At 37.9% G+C, this 23,700-nt stretch overlaps 1 protein-coding gene across 9 annotated transcripts in view; it reads right to left on the reverse strand.

Annotated features, from left to right (window-relative positions):
* GRIK1 (glutamate ionotropic receptor kainate type subunit 1) overlaps positions 1 to 23,700 on the reverse strand; it is a 426,140-nt gene that overhangs the window by 94,552 nt on the left and 307,888 nt on the right. For all 9 annotated transcript variants that reach the window (XM_033418174.2, XM_004264500.3, XM_033418170.2 and 6 more), the window contains exon 7: positions 17,557 to 17,700. In XM_033418174.2, coding sequence (XP_033274065.1) covers positions 17,557 to 17,700 — 144 coding nt within the window. The remainder of the gene's footprint in view (positions 1 to 17,556; positions 17,701 to 23,700) is intronic.

The following is a 23,700-nucleotide window of genomic DNA, read 5'->3' on the forward strand; positions in this document are numbered from 1 at the left end:
TAGTTAACGGGGAATCCAAGCTTAATTCAGCTTGTCTCATTTCAAAGACTCTTCTTGTTTCTTTTTGTTTTTGTTACTCTTCTGTCTTCCTTTACTTCTCTTTCCTTTTTCTTCAGTTCCTCAATTTATAATGTCAGTTTAAAAATGATTGAAGTACATTTATTTCCCTAATAGCCAGTAATCTCATCAATAGTCAAAGTAAAAATGGTTGGACTTGCATTTTTCATAAGCTATGATTAATTTAAAAATTCATATCTGAAATAATAAAAATAGAATGAATAAAAAGCACTTGTATAATTTAGTTGGTAAGTTTGACCCTATGTAATCATCAACATATTATGCACAAAAGTCTGAAGTATGAATTCTATCAAGCTAAACATATGCAGAATAATTGTCTAATGCTCAGGTAACCTTTCATAGGGAGATTTTCATTTATTGTCTTTATTTTCAAAATGTTTTGTTGGCAGATCTTGTCGATAAAATGTGAGAGCTGTGAGGGTAATTGCAATTCTTGGCTAGATGTGTCGCTTTGTGTAAAGATGTTCTATTTCCATTTCTAATAATAGCAAGATGAAAAGAAAATGTGTAATGGTTGAATGGAGCAAACTTAGTTGAGGTTCAAAATTACATCAACAATTGCCACATTATTTCTTTAAAAGTAAATCCCTTGCAATTGTTGGAATTGTCTTTTCAAATATTTGACAGTAACCACACTCATCACATATATTGATTAAGAAAAAAATGTTTATTTTTCAGTTCCTTGCCTCAGAAGAATTTTAATCACAAATACTGCCACTCCCTGATTAGATTCTTTCATTTTTTTGGTCATAAATCATGACTAGATTATTTGAGTAAGTCTAGAATTTAGGTAATTAGATGATGTTGTTATCAGCCTGTCTGACTTTGGTTCAGAATATCTACTTTAAAAGGGTATAGGATATTTAGAATGAATTTTTTAAAAAACTGTTTCCCTTAAAAGACACTGCCTTTACTCTGACTTATCATACCACATAAACTTTAAAGCTGTATTTACCATGGAATCAATGAAAGGAATGAATGAGTAAAAACAAACCTCTAACATTTATACCCAAAAGGTCAATTCCAGTTATTAGTGTCAAAACCTGATTTGCCCAGGCAAACCTTAGGATCATCAACTAACATAAAAGCCAAAAATGAACATTTGCCTCCTGTTTTTCCGAGTGTTCTTTCGTAGGCTGCACCCAAAGGGAGCCAGCATTCACATATTATTTTCCAGTGATAATTAGCTTGACCTTGAAATCACTGGTTTGTAATTTCAGTAATGTCAACAACTGTAGCCTGGCCATGGGCTGAACTTGCTGTTTGGCCCTGATAGGACTGGGAAGGAAAGGTGGAAGGATGTTGAACAGGGCCTGCCCTGCCCCTCTGCAGCACCCATGCCTCATATCCCCACCTCTCCTGCTGTTATGAAAATTAGGGAAAAAGAAAGGTTGGACACAGGCCTTCCTTCTTGCCTTCCTCCTACTTTCTCTTCCTCAGCATGAGTTCATGGCTGCTCTGTGTTGCTTTATTAGATCTTCACTTAGATCTGATAACTGGAGGGCAAGAGGCTATGCTTATTTTGGCTTTGGTCTACTAATGTCTCTTTCAGTCTCTTCTTTATTGTGAACACTGATGAAAGTTTACTTCTGAATAATGGTACAGTATAAAAAGCATGACTATACCTAACATCATTGGTTAGGGATGAATTATACAAGTCACAGGGGACAGAGGATGGGCAACATAGTTCAACTTCATCTTGATACCTCAAATGCCATCTTTCTCAAGCTGGCATAAGAAGTGTCTAAGTCTCTGGAGGTTGAATGAGGGAAATAATTATTTTCTTGGCAATTTCTTCAAGGTGATTTTTGTGTGCACTACATTTTGCGAATCTCTAGCCTACAGAATTGCTAGGAATCATTAGCACAGCTGAGAAGGTACTTCGTGAACCAGTCTCTACTCCTCATCTACTATTTGACCTCCTACCGTAATTCATTCTCAGCCACCAACCAGTCTCCAAGAATGGAATGCCCTTCCCCACCATGCTGCCTGCCACTGTCCTCCAAATGAGGTCTACCTTCATTTCCTCTGAGAAAGCTTTTAAAGCAACTCAGATGGAAGAACACTATTGCCCTGTGACCCCCTCTGCACCTTAAAGATGCCTCTAACCTATAACTCAGTCCAGACTAAGGCATATATTTGTTTTCATGTCTATCTTTATATTGGAATCTGCTTTTCTTGAAGTCAGGGACCGGGTCTCACCTGTTTATGGATACAGTTCTTGTCACAATTCCTAGTCCTTAGTATTGATACATCTTTCTCAGTACTGATTATAAAATAAACGTTTCAGAGCAATCTTGGTAAATGGTACATATTAGTATTTGTTATTTTATTAAATGGTTCTACTCTGGAAGAATTCTCAAATATAGGTAATGTGGCTGACATCCACTTCTTTCATTGCTGTAAGAAATCCTAACTGTTCATCCTCAGTCTCAGTGATGATCTTGCTCTCTGTCTTACTGAGGAAGCAGAAGCACTAAGTTTCACCGCTATGTCCCAGCATCTATGCTTGTATTCTCTGCTTTCCCTCCTGTTACTAGAAATGAACAGTTCGTGTTCATATGCATGTGTGCACCAGACTCTCTCCCCTCACCTACACAATGACATTGTTCCAGCAGTTTCTCTCTCTCTTTCATTAGCAACTTGTCCCTCTCTGACTGGGTCTTTCCAATCAGCGTACAGACAATGCTATAAAATATCTCATCTTTGGGAAACACTCTCTCCATCTATTGTCAAATGTACTAGATACTTTCACAAATGCTATTTCCTTTCATTCTTGCAACTGTGTAAAAATCATTAGCCTTGTCTTATGAGATGAGGGTGTGAGGATTCAGATCCATACTTTCTGGTTCCAAAGACAGCACTCAGCTGAGAAGATGACCCAGTGTATTAGAATAGTATCCAAGAAAGAACACATAACCAGTGTATAAGTACCCAAAATGTTCTTGCTGATCTGTTTTTGGTGCTCTGAGACTGCTGTGCCTACCCCTCTAGCTCAATCTCCCCAACTTCAGTATGAGGGAATTGAACATCCTATCATTCTATACTGTCAGTTAGGGAATATAAAGTAATTCTGCCAGAGAGGTGAAGTTGCTGAATCACTGAACTTTCAGAGAAGTTATGGGTTACTATATTTTCAGTCTAAGCTTTTCCAATTTTTTTTTTTTTTAATATTCTGTAAGTGTAAATGAGAGTAATAAGAATTGTAATGGACACGGTCATATTTTGCATCAAAGAAGTCTGAATCCTCACTGTTCAAAGAGAACCAGATGCAGTAAAACCCCTGATCATTTTATTATTCAGGGCAGAGCAAAGCTCTGGACCATTGGCATCTGTGCCTTTTCAGGCACTCATGGGGTAGAAGCACAGCTGTGCCACAGAGGATTCTGAGGAACTTTGCTGAATGCTTTGAATATCACAGGATTATCAGATATATTTTAAAATAAACAAAAGCACAGATATGAATAAAGTATAGTCAAGGCTTTGAGGGAATGCTAGTTGGATATCCCTGGGTAGAGATTAAGGCTCTATCTAGCCATCTCAAAATTCTGAAATCTTAGATTACAGAGGCAGTGTAGTACAGAGATTGAGATCATTGGCCTGCTCATGTTCTACCTGGATGGATTATGATCTAGCTTGTAACCTTTGGACAATTATCCAACCTTGCTAAGTCTCTTGTTTCCTTACATAAAATGAAAATAACACTCATAGGGCTGTTGTGAGGATCAAGTGAGCAAATAGATATAAACCATTTAAACCATGTATGTTCCTATTTATTCTTTTCCAATAATTATTATTTCCTTGTTAAGCTTCTGAACACTCTCTAACACTTGACTTGGGAGTAACTGAAAAAGGTCTGCACCTTGACCCAACAGTAGGTTTTGGCATTAGTTTCCTTTTTCTGAGCAGTGCATGAGATTTCTTAGAACAGTCAGCCTTTGGTACCTGGAAGGATTAGCCCTACATCCCTCCTGCACTTTGGGTGGGCAGTTAAGTGAGGAGGATTCTCTACCAGTGGGCACCAAAAAGACCCCTGGTTCATCTAGAGGCACCTATGAGTCACCACTGATGCAAGATCTCTTCTTCTTTCTTCATATTTCCTTCCTATTGCATGTCTGTGATTTTGTTTTCTTTTATTTTTGCTCCTGATAACTTCAATTTAATCCAATCTGGGTGGACAAAGGGCTCCCAGTGCAATTGGCTTTCAATCCTCAAAGGTATCCCCGCCTTGCCACTGTCCTAGGCTCTTGTGAAACATTCAAGGCTGTCCTCCTTCACCTCGCTGGCAGGGACCACAGTGATCTTTTCATTCCCCACAAGACAAGCACTTGAAACCACTTAGTTAATAGAGAAGAGAAACTTTATATTCTAATACTCTAAATTGTGAGCTGAGTTAATAGGTCAATTCTTATAACTGAACAGGTAAATACTCTAGGGTAAATCTGACCACCAAGTTTATGTAGACTTTATTCCAGTGGGCTGCCCACAGGTTGTGAGTTTTTCTCTCTGTACAATGTTCCTGGGTTGTCTGACATGAGGCACAGAGGAAGGTACTCAGGGAGTTGGTGAAACTATTCGGGTGGAAAAGTAGTTGATCAATCTCCCACATTTTAGGACATTTAAAAGGCATATTAATAGAATTTTGAACTCATGGAGACAAAGTGTTGATGTGATTTACTCAAAGTTACATAGATCATGAATGATAGGACTAAGTTGACACTGGACTCTTTCTTGAATTCCAAGACTGACGTGTACTGGTGTGTGTGTGTGTGTGTGTGTGTGTGTGTGTGTGTGTGTGTGTACATATATTAGAAACACAGCACCTTAACACATTATGATAAAGAGTAAATGGAGAGTTGTTATACATATATAACAATGCACATTATTAATCTTTCTTTCTTTAAATGGGTTATTCTGCTTCAAAGTCATGAAAAGCAATTGACTTGCTGAGTCAAACACGCAAATCTAATAAAGGAAAATAGTGCTGCTGACTGGTTATCTGTGTTAAAAAGAATCTGAATTTAAATTTTATTGTTGGAAACTTAGCTTTAAACTATGGCTGCTTTAGACTGATTACTGAGTTGTAGGTGTCAGTACTCGGCAGACCTGAACACAACTGGAAAGCATTACCTCTCTTTTTATTTGTAAGTCCAGTAGGATTTTTATTAGTAGGGTAGTGTTTGACAATCCTCTCTCTAGTTTTCATTAATTGATTCATATACCCTGTTCTTAATTTTATTGATTGATATCAATGTCTAGCACCATCAATTTTTTTATGCATTGTTGAGCACACTATTTCTAGTCTGAGAATTCTGAAAAACAATCAATAAATTATACTAAGTGAATCACTCAGCACATTTTCAATGTTAACCTTTGGCAAGGAGTCTCCCTTTTTGCCTTGATTACCTGAAGAATGGGTTCCATTAGCAATGCAGTATTTGAAAACAAATGCTGCATAATGAAATGGCTACCCAGTCACATTTCAGAAGTGTTGCAGTCATTAGGGGGGTTATTCTAAAATATGCTGCTGTTCAAATTGGAATCATGAAAAATTTGGAGTTAGGGGATGCAAATCTTTTAACAGAGAAAAATATGGTTATGGTCTCTGTTCTTGTAGAAGGATACTTCTCTAGTATACTTTATTAGGTCTTGTATTATGTTAACTGTTAACTACTTGTATTTTGTCAACTGTGTATTTCTTAGGTATTTATACATAATATTTGTATATTATGTTAACTATTTGTGTTAACTATCTCTTCTTCAATTGATTGTTAATTCCTTGATGGCAGGAAATGGTTTACTCATCTTTGAAGTCCAACACCTGCATTTTATAGATATCCAAAATATATGTAGAAAGTATGGTTGAATAAAGTAACACTTCCAAAAGTTACACACTTCCAAACGTTACACACTTCAAGTAGTAGGAGAAATGCAGTGGGAATGTAGCAAGACTGGGAATTAGGATTTTCTTCCTACCGGCTGTGAGACCTAGGAGGAGTTACAGGATTACAATGAGGAGAAACATATCTTCATGCCTCACCCCATTCTCCTGTCCCCTTTCTTCTTCTTCTAGAAAGATCTGGACAAGTGGACTGTACGACCTGCAGGTCAAAGAAGCGAAATCATGTGACCCTCTCAAGGCCATGGTGCCTATGGTGGTGGGACTGGAGGGGCAGTCAGATTTAGTTTACTTGCACCACCAAAATCAGCTCTTATACAGCAATCCAATTCTAAGGAGATTTTTGTTTGAGTTTTGAAGGCTTTTCAAGTTTAGAAATTGGCCTGAAGGGAATGACATGAAGGGAATGACACTTTTAAGCATTTACTGACTCCATAATTAATACAGTCATTCATTCATTTAGCAAACCTTCTTTTCGCTAACACTTTATCATGAAATTACTAAGAGTAAGATCAAGAGATAAAGTTATCTTGGGGGAGATGGTGCAGAGAAAAGAGAAGAGAGAAAAGATTTTATGTGTTTCAAAAACTTGTCTGCACCTGACTCTGTTTCCTGAATAGAAAAGTTAACAAATGTGATTCATTGTGGTGTTATTTCATTTGTTTTTAATTAAAGGAGGCCCACTCTATATCCATGGTATAAACATAGCCCTGATGGACTAACTGTACAATTATTGTCTTACTCAGGTCCCTGGAGTATAACACAATGACAAATATCTGAAATTCATCCTCTGTCTAAGCAACGTGATCTCTGTCCAGTCACCCGCAATTTTAAGCCAGTTCTCAGAAAAGCTATTTAAAACAAAATCTGAAGTATACATAATAGTGGTTATGAAAATAAACATTAAGCAAAGGAAGAAATGATAAACATAATCTTTAGACCACATAACTTCTTTGGATGTCAACTATTTCAGGAACTGAAATAATGCATTTATCATATTCTCATCTGTTCAATATATAATTATTTTAACTATTATGTGTATTGTTTATAACCCATTATCTTGCAATAACAGCTTACATGGATCACTGCACTAATTTAAAAATATAGTGGCTTTTCTTGCCAATATTTGATTTCCAACTTTAAATCTGCTGACTTTATATCTTTGCCATGAACTCTGGGTAAACTTTTTTTTATTTCCTAAGGATTTATCTTAGAATGTGCACCTGCCTTTTCTTTTATCATAAACTAGTTTGCTTTGGCATTGGCTTGTGTGATGGCATGTTTTCCAAAATAGAATGAATTAGCTTCTGTACTTGCAAATCAACTAAATGGGCAGGAATACAAATCTGAGACCCAGGGGGTGTGAAGTGGGTGGGAATAAGGCACTTGTCTAATTATCTAGATTATGTGATCAATTTAATCTGGAAATCAAATCATTCTGTCTTGAATTACTTATATTACTTTGGTCACGTTAATCAAATTTTGTCTTTGTTGGATATATACTCATTATAGCTAATCAATATGTTCTTTGTCTATGAAGACAAAAATGTGGATTCCACATGGGTTGAATTCACATCTTTCCCTAGTTAGCCTGATTGGGTGGGATATTGTATTATTAAAAATTTATTTATTTAGTCACCAAGTTTATTGAGGACTTGAAATGTGGCTAGTATAAATTGAGGACTATAAGTTTGAAATGCAAACTGAATTTAAAAGACTTATGAAAAAAGTAAAATCGCAATTTTTATATTGATTACATGTTGAAGTAATAATATTTTAGATATATTGGGTTAGATAAAATGCATTATTAAAATTAATTGCACCTGTTTATTTTAAGTTTTTAATGTAGTTACTAGAAAATCTATGTGACTCACATAGTACTTCTACTGGACAGTGCTGCTCTAGAGCAAATCTTGCATTTGTGCATAGAGGCTATTACTTAGATGTCCATCACAGCATTGTTTGGATGTGTAAAAGAAAAGCAGACAGCCAAAATATCCATTCGTGGGGAAATGGATAAGTACCCTGAAGTATATTTAATACATAAGTTGTCCTTCTGCTTGGATCCTTTACTCTCTTAATATTTACATGTCCTGCTCCCTCTTTTCTTTTAGGACTTTACTCAAGTTTCACATTTTTTATGAAGTATTTTCTAACTACCCTATATAACACAGTAATGCCCATTTCTGTCTTCAAGGACTCCTCCTGCACAGCTTACCTCTCCTGAGTTTTGCTTTTCTGATAATCCTTGTCATTATCTGAAGTACAATATTGCCTTTTATATATGTCTGATCCCCCCACTAGAGTATCAGTTTCATGAGAGCAAGGGCTTTGTTTTGCTTACCATTGCATTCTTGGTGTCTAGAATAGTGGTTGCAACATATTGAGTATTTAGGAGATATTTGCTGAATGAATGAATGATGGAATACTAGATTTCAACAAAAATGAATGAACTGGATAAATAATAAAGATGCATCAACTTAGATATATTCCAAAAGTTAAGTAAGATTAACTGGAAAAGAAAATTGATGAATGAAATATATATGCACACAATATATGTAGGCACACACACACAAAATTTATATATATATCCATACAAAAATGTACACACCCACACATCCCCATATCTCTCTCTATGTGTGTGTGGATATGTATACATGCATATATATGTATAGGTATATACACACATGTATATGAATGTGTGCATACATGCACATATATGTATGTGCATACACACAATATACATATATGTGCATCTATAAAATGGCATTCATTTAAATAGATTAAACACATGTGTTCATGTGTACATATTCACATGTACACACCTACATAACAAACTGTAGTATAGAAAGCAAATTCTTCAATCAACCTTGCAGAGCCAGGACATTAGTAGATGAATGGAAGGAAGATGATAACTGACATGAGTCTTTGAATGCTCTCTCATAAATAAAAATGTTATTTAGAATCATATAAACTAAGGAGAACTTGGCAGACCTCCCATTTTATGCTGACATCCCCTTTCAACATTTCTGACAGGTGATTTTTCACCTAGCCACTGACTGAATATTTCAGGGGCAGATATCTTAGCACCTTAGTTATAAATGAGACAATGCATATAATTGGTTAAAATTGTAAACTTCGAACATTTAGGAACGGATGTCATTTCTTTGTCCAGAGTTGTACAGGGAACTGAAGCAAGGACCTGAAGAATTCTCTCTTCCTTTAGGTCTAAATGTCCTAAATATGAGAGAAGGCTGGGATGAATGGGTTTCATGTACACAGTGCAAGCTAGGAGTCAGAATGCAGGTAATTTTCAACAGGTGTGGAATGAAAAATATAAATGGAAATTTTTCTGAAGAGTGGAAATTTGACTGAGTTTGCTGCCAGATCCAATGTCATCTAATTAATCCAAGGGACAGCCTGTCCTGGCAATCAAAATCAAATTGTATGCATAACAGGAAGTGTTACTGGAGCCACAGCAGGATAAAATCATGGCAAAGCTTATGTTTCTCTAGGGACTTTTTTTTTCACCTGGATCCCATTAAAAAACCCCACAAAATCCTCTCAATACTGACATACTAAGTAAAAGTCCAAATAAATATCAAAGCAAATATAGGTGCCTCAGTGGAGAATTTTAACTTTTACTCTTTGATTTTTAAAAGCTTGACTTTGAATATTTTGTTTATGTATTCAAATTTCTAATCTTCATTCCATCAAAATAAATCAATAAATTACATTTTCATAACCAAACAGTGGCAGAAAGCTGTCCATATTTTATATAGTTCTCAGTGATATACCATATACTTTGGCATTTGTAAATAATGTTTCACTCTTATGTAGGAAATTTATTTTGGACCAGATCAATTAGGAACTATTTACATGGTTTAAAATAAAGTATCAGCTCAGTGAAATTTAATAAGAGTTTGCTAGATTTTAGCTTCTTGGGTTCAGTTCAACAAGCATCTTTTAAATGCCTGCCATGTACTGCACAGCAACGTGAGGACACAAAGATAAATTGATTTTGTCCTTGTCCAAGGGAAAGATCTTACAGTGTCTGAATGAAGCATGTGAAATGCTAACATAGAGATGTACAGGAGCTATGAAGTCCAGTGGAGAATCCATCCCCAAATAAAGGTTAGAGAGAGGCTTACTGGACTAGGAGAATTAACTCTGAGAGAGAGTCAGCTACATGAAAAATGGGAGGCAGTGCTTTTCAGACTGAAAGGAGTATGACAAAAGTGGTGTTGTGAGGTCAGTTTTGCCAGGAAAAGAGGAACTCACCTATCTTTACTGTATGAGAAAAGCATGGTGAATGCAGGAAACTATAAGCAAGTTTGTGTTTCTAAAGGGTAGAATACCTACTATGCACTCTTGTACATCACTTTGCTTATATGGTGACGACAGTTGTAGAAGGGCTAACAGTCAAGATATGGGGCCTAGTTAGAGGCTATTTTAATGGTCCAGGGAAGAAATGATGAGGGCAGTGGGCAAGGAAGTTTGTTAAAAAATATTTAGGATAGAAAGTCTGATGGGACTTAAGGCAATGAGTGTGCTGAGTTGGATGAAGAAATTTAGACAAACTTGTAGAGGTCTGGTTTGAGTGATATGTCCTATCTTACTGTGATGTGTCAAGTCAGGTGCCCAGATGATGGATATCAGGATACTAGAGTAGGTAGTTAGACACTCCCAAGTTTCCTATACATACGTACAGAGGAAGCCCCCTCAGAGACTGTTCTAGATCAAGGATTTATACAAAGGGTCACATGTGTGGTAGAGGTGGTTGCTGAAGAGATTTCTGTGGACAGAGCTGTTGCCTCTCTGTGAGTTCACACCCCTCTGCCTTTAGGATACTATTTTCTAATTCCATTCTTGGTGAATGGAGCTTCCAGGGAGCCATTTGGAGAAATCTGAAATAGGTTGGCTACAGTTGGAGATGCAGAAGATCAATGGCTGACGCAAACATGAGAAAGTGGAGGTGGACTATGGTGTGACTCCCAAGTGACAAAAGAAGTCTATATAGAGTTGACCAGTTGAAATGATGGGCCAAGCAGAAGTCTGCTGCATTGCAATTAGAGGTATTCCCTGAATTAGAATGAGTAGGTATCTCCTGTGGACCAGATTTGTATCCATGGTACCTGGGTGGGATAGGCTTGGGTTATAGTCAATAGGACTGTCTAGAAGGGTGAGGAGACTTCAGCAGAAAGAGCAAGAGGTATACTACTGGATTTCAAGGGGCTGAGAACTCTTCATACCCTTCCATCTGAAACAGGGATCCACTGGTCTGAGTCAAAGAAACATCAGGAGAGCCTGCCCAATAGGAACTCTAAGCTTTAAAAATCTACCAGGCTTACGGGGGCACCCGCTTAATGTAGGAATTTCCTGCTAAGCTTAGAGAACACTGAGCAGCCCAGCCAAGCAGGAAGTGTCCTAACACAGGGGTCCTTAACTCCCAGGCCGCAGACAGGTCTGTGGCCTGTTAGGAACCGGGCCACACAGCAGGAGGTTAGCGGAGGGTGAGTGATCGAGGCTTGATCTGCCGCTCTCCATCACTGGCATTACTGCCTGAACCATCCCCCTCCTCCACCATCCGTGGAAAAATTGTCTTCCAAACCGGTCCCTGGTGCCAAAAAGGTTGGGGACCGTTGTCCTAACACTTTTTGAGCCTGGTAGGAGGTCCAGCAGCTAAGGGTGTGGTGAGGAAGTCAGCAAGGAAAGGAGAAAGAGGAGAGCCCACCATCCCTCCATTTCCCTAGAGTCTTCCAGCAGAGCTCAGGGAGAGGAGAAATATGATGTTATATCAAGTTGCACTTTTGATTAATGTCTTAGACTACATAGTATAATTCATAAGTTGAAGTTCAACTTAAAGAACCTCTAGGACTGCCATTACCTTAGTAAACAAAAAATCATAGTCTCTATGCAATTTTCACTAAATAATTTTAAATGGGCAGTAGGAACAAAATAAACTGTTTGTTGTCCCACTAGTTGTGTTTGTTTGATATACTGGTTACATCATCATTCATTGACATTGGGCCTACAGTAGTGATAATAATTTTAATAGATAAAACTGATGGGTTCTATTTGGGAATTTGTTGATATGTGGGTGGCAGCAGGACATCCAGATGGATTTTTCCAACAGGGAAGAAAATGAATGAATTTAGACCTAAGTTCATTTTGGTCTAAATTTTGGAGAGAAATTAAGGCTAATTCAAGAAACATTTGTTTATTTCTCTTGAACATTTTTTTCCCTTTTAGCTCTTTATGAGTGATGATTACTTCTGAACAAAGATGTCCACAATTCCTCAATAATCATTGTGGGTTTTTCTGTTTCAATCAAACTTACACATAGCTACGAATATAAACTGTCTAAAATATCATTTTGTTTCTGCCTGAAGAACAGTGACTTCTTTATAAATCATCAATAAAATTAGAAATTCTCAGCAGAATTTCTCAGGTGGAAACCAATTGTCTTTCCATATTTATGTAAACTCATTTCTCGCCACTTCCACGTGGGACCACTCCATCTGAGCCCATCAGAACTCCTTATGTTTCATTTATATTTTTGCTGGTCACCAAACTGGAACATGATTTTAAGCAAATTCTGCCTTAAATACTCAGTTCAGACACTTTTTTTTTTTCATTTCATTGACGTATAGTTAACTTACAATGTTGTGTTAATTTCTGTTGTACAGCAAAGTGATTCAGTTATACATATATATATTTCATATATTTTTCATATTCTTTTCCATTATGGTTTATCAGAGGATATTGAATATAGTTCCCTGTTGCTATACAGTAGGACCTTGTTGCTTATCCATCCCATATGTAATAGTTTGCATCTGCTAATCCCAAACTTCCGATCCTTCACTCTCCCACTCTTCTCGCCCTTGGCAACCACAAGTCTGTTCTCTGTATTTGTCAGTCTGTTTCTGTTTCATAGATATGTTTATTTGTGTCATATTTTAGATTCTACATATAAGTGATATCATACAGTATTTGTTTTTCTCTTTCTGACTTACTTAGTATGATAACCTCTAGATACATCCAAGTTGCTGCAAATGGCATTATTTCATTCTCTTATGTGGCTGAGTAATATTCCATTGTGTGTGTATAACATGAGTTTCAAGGAGACCAGCATGTTTGTAAGGCCCCTGAGATTGCAAACAAATCTTTTTGTGGGAATAACAGGTACATGGTTTAAATCAGTTTTAATATAGGGTCTGTAACCCAGGAAATAGTTAAGAACCCCTGATTTAACCTAAAATCTGATTCATTTTGCCGTACCCACCATTTACTGCTCTTCCCAACACCTGTGATTTCAGACTCTCTTCCTCCCAGATGCTCTGATGTGCTTTTTGCTCCTTTACCAGCTATTCCCACTGATTTCCCCACGGCCAGCTTGAACTTACTCTGGGTCCAGAGTAACTCTGGCTACAAACAAGAAGTGTTTCAGCTTCTTCACCCCACATTCAGCTATCATTTCCCGGACTGACCTGAGATGTCGTTTGCCAGGGTTTTCTATTACCTCAGCATGGCTGATTGTTACCTAATGTCTTTCGGTCCCTCCTGAACAGTCGTGTGTGTTTGATGATTGAAAGCTCCCTCCATCCCTGGCATCACTGCATTTGGCTGCTTGTATGCTGCATGACTGTCTCCATTGAACGACTGATTTTCCACTGCCAGGTCCTGTCCTTCTTTTTATAAGCACTGCTACTTCATCTTAGGCTCAATAATAACAGTGATGCTGTCAAATAACAACAGCAAGAATGCACTGCTTACATATGCTAGGCAGTACACTTAAAGTTTTATACGTGTTGCCTCATTTCTTCCTGACCACCACCTTATATGAGATACATTTTAACAAGGACCTTCCATTTAATGGTAGCTACCCTTTCTTGAGCAATCACTGTAAGCCAGACATTTTGCTAGGCTGTACATATATTAAATGTAATCCTTACAGACATGTGAAGTAGGTATTTTATCCCCAATTTATAGAAGAGGGAACTGAGAAAAAAAAAAGAGGCTAAATGACTAGGTTTACACAGAGAGCAAACTGATTAAATCTCAGGGTCTACACTCTCAGTTCACAGTTAAATAGGCTGGTCTATTCCTAGGACCCCTGCCTTACTCTCCCACTAGAACCTAGGACCCCAGTGGACAAGTCTAGCCCAGGCCCTTGTTTCTGCCTTATTGAATTGTGTCTGAGTATGATATTCATATACGGGGAATTTGAGCTATAATACTTGCTCATAGATTGTATATGGTCTTCAGTTCCTTTGCTGTTCACTCATTCACTTATCCATTCATCTACTTGTTTGGCATCTATTTATCGGGTGCTCATTCTACCTTCAGCATTGTGCAAGGACTAGGGAATCGAGACTAGAAAAGCACAGCTTGGAGACAGACATGCAATCAAATACCATGGTCTAACAACAGATGTAATAAAGGAGAGGAGCCTGAATTTGTGAGTCAGGGCCAGCAGATGGGGGCTAGTGCTTGAATTGGGTCATAAAGGATGACCCAGGGGAGGCACTTCAATCAGAGGCAAGAGAATTTGGAAGGAGCATATGACAAGTTCAGGGAGCCACAATAGGTTCAGCAAGTGCTGGGATTAAGGCAGGAGATGAGAGAGATGGCACAGGAGGTCAGGAACCAGATCACTAGGGACCTTGCATATCCTGCTGAAGAGTGTGGGTTCAAATGAAATCTTCAGATGAAGCCTGCTATTCCTCCACTACATAGAATTTATATTAGTAGACAGTAGAAACCACATCTTGTAATTTTGGGGAAATATCCCCTAGAGCACCAAGTTAATATTACTTATATAATGGAGTCCCAGTAATTCTTGTTGAATGGGAATTTATAATTTCTTAATATGTATTTGCTTAGCAAATGCCCAGAGAGATAACACTATAACACACCCTATCATGTTTGAAATATTCTTTAAGTCTTTCTCTCTTTCTGGTCAGCCTAAAAACACTGAAAAGTAGGTAGCCTGAGAGATCTGTCTGAAAGGCTTACTGATTCTAAATGATGTGTGGAATTATCAGGGGTTAGTGCACACACAAATACCTCTCTGCTCAGGAAGTTTACCTCCTGTGACGAATTTGATCTTCATCCCGTAAATTCAATCTGCTGACTTGCTTATTTACATTATTTCTGATTATAGTTTTTGGAAATCATTTAGAAAACGATAGTTACTAAAAGAAAGGACCAGGGGAAGTTTTAGGACCAAGTGCTTTATTTCATGTTTCCTAATAAAACCTGTTAGCTTCAAAGTTTTGTTGTATTAGGTACTCACTGAAAGAAATATCTGCATTTTCTCACTTCTGCATGTTTTAGTTTGTCTCAGAATTCCCTCAGTGCCAGTCTTTCAACAGGCTGGGGCATTACTCCTGGTTAACCAGTTTTCCCATTTTCTCTGCAGATGCCTACACCCTGCCAAAGGCAGTATAAGGCATCGTGACTCAGGAGACAAAAGAAAAGATGAACACAAGGTTTCTAATGCACCTCCCCTTCTACCCCAGCTGTGGAGCCTGAGAATGGGGAATCTGTTCTTTGGAGTAACTGAATGTCAAATGCTTTCAATGTGGTCCCTCATCTTAGAGCTCATTATTTCTTTAAACGTATCTAAAGATCACTTGGTAATTTCACCTTCTTATGCAACTTAAGTACAAGAAAAAAGGTGCTTAGGGTGTTCCAGAGTGTTTGATCCCAAGCTTTCATGTTGTCTCATGCCTCTCCTTGCACTGGTATGAGATAAAAGGAATCCAGCTGTTTTCTTGTTAAAGATCAAGGTGATCAGGATGGTGATTCAGGACATAACTATGATCGCTGCAGGGAGAGGAGAGGCTGTGTGATGTTTTCCTATTAGGCACAGTATGTCAGATGTATGTAGTTGTCCGAACGGGTCATTTTATGCCTATTTGTGATTTCTCTGTTGTTGTTTCTGTTGCCAGTTTTAAATTCCTGGCATCATCCTCAGTAGAACTGAACAAGAGCTGTTATGAGTGGTGCATTCCAATGGTAAGAGAATAGCTAATGTTTCAGATTCTTACTATGTTGCTGCACTGCTCTTCACAAGTATTAACTTTACTCTTTATCCTCACAATAATGCTGTGAGATAGAAGATTTTATTCCTATTTTACAGGTGAGAAAACTGAGACACAAGGAGTTTTAGTAACTTATCCAGGTTACATTGCTCATAAGTGTTGGTGGAGCTGGAATTTAAACCCAAATAACAATGCCAGGAATAGGATGAGGTAAGAGAGGGACCCAGGGCACATAATTTAAGGAAGCACTCTCTCTCAGTCTCTTGGAAATGCAGGGTTCAAGCTTGAGAATAAGTGCCTCCTTAAATTGTGTGCCCAAGGCACTTCTTTGCTGTTAGCCATACTTCAGTCCCAGCCTTGTAAATAACCTTGGTTTGGAGCCTGGGTAGTATTAACCTTCATACTGCCTGTCTCTCTGGTCCTGACCCTTACGGATCAGAGCCAGCCTTCAATGAGGAAGTAGATTGAAGAGCCTGAAGAGGGGTCTGTAGGTGCTGAAGAGACTAGCAGAGATAAAGACCTAAGTAGGTATCTTTCTTTAGATTTCTCCCTTGCTCTTGGTTGGGCATTCTTCTCTTGCACTATGTTCCCTGCCACTCTTCTCTTTTATGGCTTTGTCTCACCCCATCTTACTCCAGTACAGAAAGGAATAGAGGTACTCTTCACTTGAGAGGTAAATCTCTGCATCCCATAGAGAAAGCATTAGAACAGCATCACAGCCTATGGTGTATCCTCAGTCAGGCCCGGCTGCCCCCAAGTACCTTATTTCATCTTGTCAAGTCCAGACACACTCTGAAATGTGTGTTGGGGTCAAAGATAATCCAAGAATACATGTCTATAAGGCATCTCAGGATCTTAGAACAGGGTCTGGTGAAGGGATGTCAAGTAGCCTTAGAGGAAAGGAATGGGTGCCCAAGATTTCAGGGCTATTGCAGTGAAATAGCAGTGAGAATTCTTTTCTTTCCCAAACACTGTACTCTTGAAAATCCTTTAGTACATGTGGTAGGTTTTGAAAGGTACCAGACTTTTCCAGTTAGCTGACAAATGGAGAAATAATCAGTATATCGTTAGAACAAAGAGGTCCTTCTGTTCAGTCCTGTAGAAGCCAAGACTTAGGAAACCACTGGGACTAGAGGCACTAGAGGCTGACAACATGGGAATTATCTCTGGTACTCTTCAGAGATGGACCAACCTACCCCTTGACTCAACAGGCCATAGAATAAGCACCTGCGAGCTATTTTGAACATGTGTGGAGGGCCAGCAGCAGCTGGGGTTATAGTTGAAATGAAGGATGGTGAACGTTATGATCTGGTAGCTTTTTAAAGCTTCTCAGCATCACACTGGAAACTTCCTGACAGTTCTTCTAGACAAACTTTTAACAGTGAATTCCCAGCAGACTGGTTGATGATGCCTTCTCATCTCTTATAGACATAATGCCAACAGAGCCAAATGGGAAGGACCTCACCACTTGGACAAGTCCAGAAGCACTAAGCCAAAGGAAGAACTTAACTGTGAACAAGCATCACTTGCCTCTTTGATCAGGTTCATAAATCTGGGTCCAAGGCGCCATGGCTTGTGTCGATGGCACTGCAGGGAGCTGACAGTCAGCTGGGAAGCCCGGTGGGAGGCAATGGCCACAATGTACACAGCATCATACATCAGAGCCGCTTCAGTCTGTGGAGGAAGACACACACCACATCTTCAATTCCACCTTTGCTTAGCTTCCTTTACCTGCGTAATCACTCTGCCTGCTTCCTTATCTTCTATTTTTCTGAACTCTCCCAGCTGAACACGTGTCATTCTCCAATACTTATTTTTCTCTAAAATAATATCTCAAATGCCAGAAAAATTGTAGTCATGGCTTTGCTTTGTTTTAAGTTCTTAAAAAGAAAAAAAGAAACGGAACTTTGATCAGCCACAAAAGACTTGACTCAGGGAACAAATATTTTTGGAGTGTCTTATGGTAAGCCCAGTGTTAAAATCAACTACATTGAGTTAGAGGTTCAATATTGAATTCTGTTTCTCAGTATTTACCTATCTATCAGTCTATTTACTTGTTTATATTTGGTAGAAAGAAAGTGTTGTGAGTAAAATTAACATGTGATTTTCAGATAAGGATACTCATGTTAGGACACTTCCATTTACCAGAGTCAAGAAGGTTGTAGTCATAGAGTGAAATTCAATGGCAGATTTGAAGAGACCTTCTGAAGAACAGACATGTGGAACTTCCTCAGAAAATATGTACTCTTGTTAGCACTTACTTTCCTGATAGAGATTATAAGTAGTCATTCCTTTGGGGAGCTGGACATATTCTTCAACTCCTCATGAAATTTCTCTCATTTGCAAAATTTCACATAATGCTCTCAGCATTTTATAAAATATACTGCCCTGTGGTTTTCTTTAAGGATAAAATCTTATAATACCTTCATATTTTACTTGAGGATTTTCATAGCAACTTCAAATATATTAGCTCATTTGAAATTCTCAACAACCCCACAAAATAAGCAGAATAGATGGATTAAACTATTTATTATGTAGGAAATTGACCTCCAGACAGTATATTGATTTGTGTAAGGTCATACATATAGCCAGTAATTGGGTAGTTAAACCAAGAATCTAGGTCTTATAATGAAGACTATCATGCAGTTTTCCAAAATCAGTTGAGTTATTCAACATATATTTATTCATCATTTATTGAACATGTCTTGATGGAGGTAGAAAGAGAAAATAAGGGGAACTACATCTTGCATTCTATTAATCTTTGAGTCCAGAGAATATCTCTACTTTGAATACTTATTATCCTGTGCAATCTCTATCACTGCATTTTCCATATACTATACTTATAGTTATTGTTTTTACATCTCTTTCTTGATAAAAGTGCTCAACTTCATTTTTTAGTGGCTAGCACAGTTCTTGGCACATAAAAGTTGTTTAATAAATGTTTGCTGAAGGAATTAATATTATTTCATGTTTAAAATAAAATACACTTTTGTGAAAACTGTATAATCCCAAGGTTTTATGATGTATTTCTAAGATTAATTGCTTCACTCACACTTAATATGAGTGATATATAGAAGTTGTGATGGTGATAATTGTTAAAGCTTAAAAATATTCTGGTCATGTCAGTTCAAGACTGATATAATCCATTTTATAGATCAGAAAGGGAAATTAAGTGACTAGTCTAAGGCTAATCTATTGACAGAATGAGACCGTTAAAAATGTAATCTATCATAGTAGCTGGCATTTATTGAGCACTCATATGTCAGGTCCTATTTCAAATATTTTGAAAACATTTGATCTTCACCATGACTTCCACTCCTTTATGGATGAAGAATTGACAAGGTTAAATGTTGCCCCCAAACTAGTGGTGGGAAAGCCAAGATTCAAATGCAGGAAGTTGGTGTTAGAGTTTATGCTCTCAACCACAAAGCTGAACTGCTTCTAAACCAACTATTTGTCTGATGATTTAATGATTATAATAATAAGTCAACAGTGGTCAATATCCATTGATGATTAACTACATGCCAGGCACTATAAGCATTTTATAAGTTGTCTCCTTTAATTACTGAAGTTAAACCTTTGATGTAGGTATTGTCCCCATTTTACAGACAGAGAAATTGAGGCTTGGAGATATAGGAAACAACTTTAATAACTTGCCTAAAGTTATGTAGCCAGTAAAGCAAGGAATGAAGATTCCATCTCAGGATGAAAGTTTAGATTTCAGAGCTCATACCCTTAACCACTATGCTATGGGGACCTGGACCTTTTTAGCAGTGCAATATGCCTTTTTGAAACACTTTTGTATATATATTCAATAACTGGCTGATTGATTTGATAAAGAAGTGTGAGGAGAGGAATTCCAATGATCTTAACTTTTTCATAAACTTAACGTAGAGACTAGGATTTTAACGTTCTTTGTCAAGGTTGTCTCTACACTGGGCCAGGTAATAACAAGGTTCAAAACTATAGGCCTGACCAGTGCTTTCCAAATTCAAGGAAAAAAACCCATTTATTCTTAAACTATGCTTCCCCTTGTCATAAAGTGTTTTCTTAAATTGAGGAGATATTTAAGTATTTTATAGCACAAATGAACTACCACTGAATTTCCTCCTCTTTTCAGTTTTATGCTGGAGGCCTGCTTACCAAACAGCAACTCTCAAGTCATTTTAGGTAAATGTAAAAAAAAAAAAACTGGCTTGTGTTTCAAATATGTTTGTGTTCACATTTTATTTGCATCTAAAGCCTGGAAGAGACCACAGTGCTCAACGCCTGTAAGAGAATCTTTTTGCAACAACGTGTATCATGAAACAGGCATATTGAAAGTGAGCTTCTTGCCAATGCATAATGTTTTGGTTATTACAATGATGTGCAATAAAGGATTAACTCAGAGGGCTCAGGATATTCAATCTCTGCACATTCCGAAGAAAGGATTGGCCTTTGACTGGCTTCTGGGAGATTACCTCCTTAAAATATCCTGACTGATCAGAGTATCGTTGTATCCCTGGGGTCTTGGGTAATGCAAATAGTTTATGCTAACGGTGTGATTTATGGTGAATGCCTGTTTTTGTTCACTTGGGGCTCTGGACCATGCCATATCAGTTTGACCTCTGGAGTGGCTGGAGACCAACTAAAGTCAGCTGTGTAGGTGCTCTATGCCTATGTGACTGACCCTCCTCCCCCCACATAAAATCCCTGGACACCAAGGCTCAGATGAGCTTCCCTGTTGGCAACACTTCATAATGTTGTCACACATCTTTGCTGTGAGAATAAAGCACTGTCAATGCAACTGTCGTGGGAGAGGACCACTAGAAGCTCATGCATGGTTTCTTCTGGACTTGGTCCTTTGTGACTTTTTCCTTTGCTGATTTTAATTTGTATCCTTTTACTGTAATAAACTGTAACTGTGAGTATAACATCTTTTCTGATTTCTGTGAGTCCTAGCAAATCATCAAATCTGAATGTGGCCTTGGAAACCCCAATACAAAACAATGAGATGCTACGTCACCTTAGGGATGAGAACTAAAAACATGATATAGCCCTATGGAGTCTTCACATTTTTCTGCCTGCCTGGTATGTAACTGTTGTTGGAGAAAGCTAGAGGAGATAGGGAGACCTAGTCTTTGGAAAGCAAATGAGCAAAAAGTATAGATTTCCCATTTTCTTTCCAAATTTAGAAACGTTCTCACTAACCTGATATGGATAGACAAGTCAGTCCTCTAGGAGGGAAATACTTTAAAATAATACCTCATCCCCCTCATTTCCTGAATTTCCTTTCTTTCATGGTGTTAACATTTTCCTCTATTACAATGCAAATATCTCACCCACAGCATAGAGCTAACAGAAATTTGCTTCTTAGTATGAATTAGCTGGTTTCCCTCTTTTCTGAGACATGCCTCTTGAACTGATGAGGATTCTGACAAGGGTGGGAGGACTAGTGTTTTGCCTACATGAGCCCTGCTAGGGAGCAAAAGCTGGTGGGGGTGGATGCTTCTGAGGGAATGAAAGTGCTAGGAGAGGTGGTGAGCACGCAGAAAGTAGGGGAGAGCAACTCAAGAGAGAGCTGGGGTTTAGAAACACGTTGTAGAAGGTAGCAAAGATATCACCATGTACTCACAGTCTAGAAATTCAGTAATTAGGACTGCAGTTCTGACATGTCCAGTGAGGACTGGCCCAGAAGTTGGCATATTGTGAGCCTCAATGAGTATTTGCCAGCTTTTGAGAAAGACAGGAATAGGGGAAAGAGAACTATATGTGGAGTTGGAAAACAGGCCTGAGTGATGTTACTGGTCATACAAGGTCACACATGTCCCAGGGAATAAGCCACCTTGGGCTATATGTGCAAACTGAGGAATGTGTCTCTTGTAAATAAATGAATTCTGGCTTCAATAAGACAGAATAATAATTCTGCCTCTGTATTTCAGAATGTCTTTTGTTCTTCTTTGATTGACTACAAATTGGCAGAACAGCAGGTATCATCAAGTAAATTCAATTCTATGTCCTAAAGGCTTTATATATGTTATCTGATTTAATTTGTAAAGTAACACTGTAAAGTATTATTATAGAGATTTACAGATGAGCTAGGAGGTTCAGAAAGACTAAATAATTTAGGTTATTTAGTTATTCAGGGATATAACAAAGACCAAAAACTAGGTTTTCCTTATCTGGAAAGATCTTGCTTTTTCTACTGAATCTCACTGCCTATTGTCTTTCATCACAAGTGTAACAGTGGACACTCAGGGTGGACACTAAAGTTGGACACTCAAAGTGGTCTTCTCTGTGGATCATTATAGGAAAGACTTAGATGTAAGATAAGGGTACTGACTTAACTACTCATCGTGAGTGCATTTGAAGAACTGGGAAGGCAGAAGACATCGATGTTTTGCTGTTCCCATGACTGCAGTGTTGAATCATACACAATTTTAGGTTCAAAATCAGAGAAGACTCCATCTGAGAATGGGCCACTCCATTACTCTAGTCTATCCTCAAAAGCCAATAGATCAAATTAGCCCAAATGCTGAGAGAAATTTAAACATAGAGAAAAGGAATGAAGTAGATTTTACAAAATCACTCTAAACTTCAAGAAAGTTAATTAACATTTTGGTTGATAAAACACTTTTTTTAATATCTCAAGATGTTTTCAAATAATGAGTTTCACTATTTTTGAACTCTATTGACTCGGTAACAGTTTTAACTCAATTTTAACCCTGTTTTTGGTTTTTGTTTTTTTGCGGTACGTGGGCCTCTCACTGTTTTGGCCTCTCCCGTTGCGGAGTACAGGCTCTGGACGCGCAGGCTCAACAGCCATGGCTCACGGGCCCAGCCGCTCCGCTGCATGTGGGATCTTCCCAGACTGGGGCACGAACCCTTGTCCCCTGTATTGGCAGGCGGACTCTCAACCACTGAGCCACCAGGGAAGCCCGTAACCCTGTCTTTTAAAGTCAATATTTTTTCTCTAATGAAATTTATGTTTCTTAAATCTGAAGTCAAAATTTTTGGGCTTAGACATGGCCTACTTCTTCTTATTTTCAGATTTGGATGTGTTTTGACATAATACTATTCTTTGAGGATATTTTTAGTGTATGACGTTCTAAGAAATTCTTAATAGTTAAAACTTTGAAGAGGAAAATAGATAAGCAGGTGGAAAGTAAAAATACATAAGTTAGAAAAATTCCTATATTATATATTCATATGTGCATCTGTGTATGTATGCGGCACACAGAAAAATATGACTATAAAGGGCTACAGGGAAATTCACTTTGGAGAATGGTGGGATAATGCGTGTGATTTAGGAGAAAGAAATTCCATTATAGTAGGGTATTACTTAAATATTAATAGTGGTTAGTCTATGGCTAATTTTTCAAATAATATTATTACTTTAGAATAATCTATTTACTAATCATGTCCATTTCTCATTTATAGACGCTCTCTTTGAACTTTTGCAGTATTATTTCTGGCCTACATGAATATTTTTCATTTAATATCTTGAGTCTTAGTAGACCTCAATTCATATTTATTTAGCACGTTAATTCCTGTATTAAATACATATTTATTGAAGATCTGCTCTGTGCCAGCCCTTTCCTAGTGCTGGGAATAGAGCAGAACACGAAAAGACAAAATCTCCAGCTTCATGGAGTTTATGTTGTTATAGGGGATGGCAACGAACAAATATAAATA

Source organism: Orcinus orca, chromosome 5 (genome assembly GCF_937001465.1).
Source record: "Orcinus orca chromosome 5, mOrcOrc1.1, whole genome shotgun sequence".
Taxonomy (NCBI): domain Eukaryota; kingdom Metazoa; phylum Chordata; class Mammalia; order Artiodactyla; family Delphinidae; genus Orcinus; species Orcinus orca.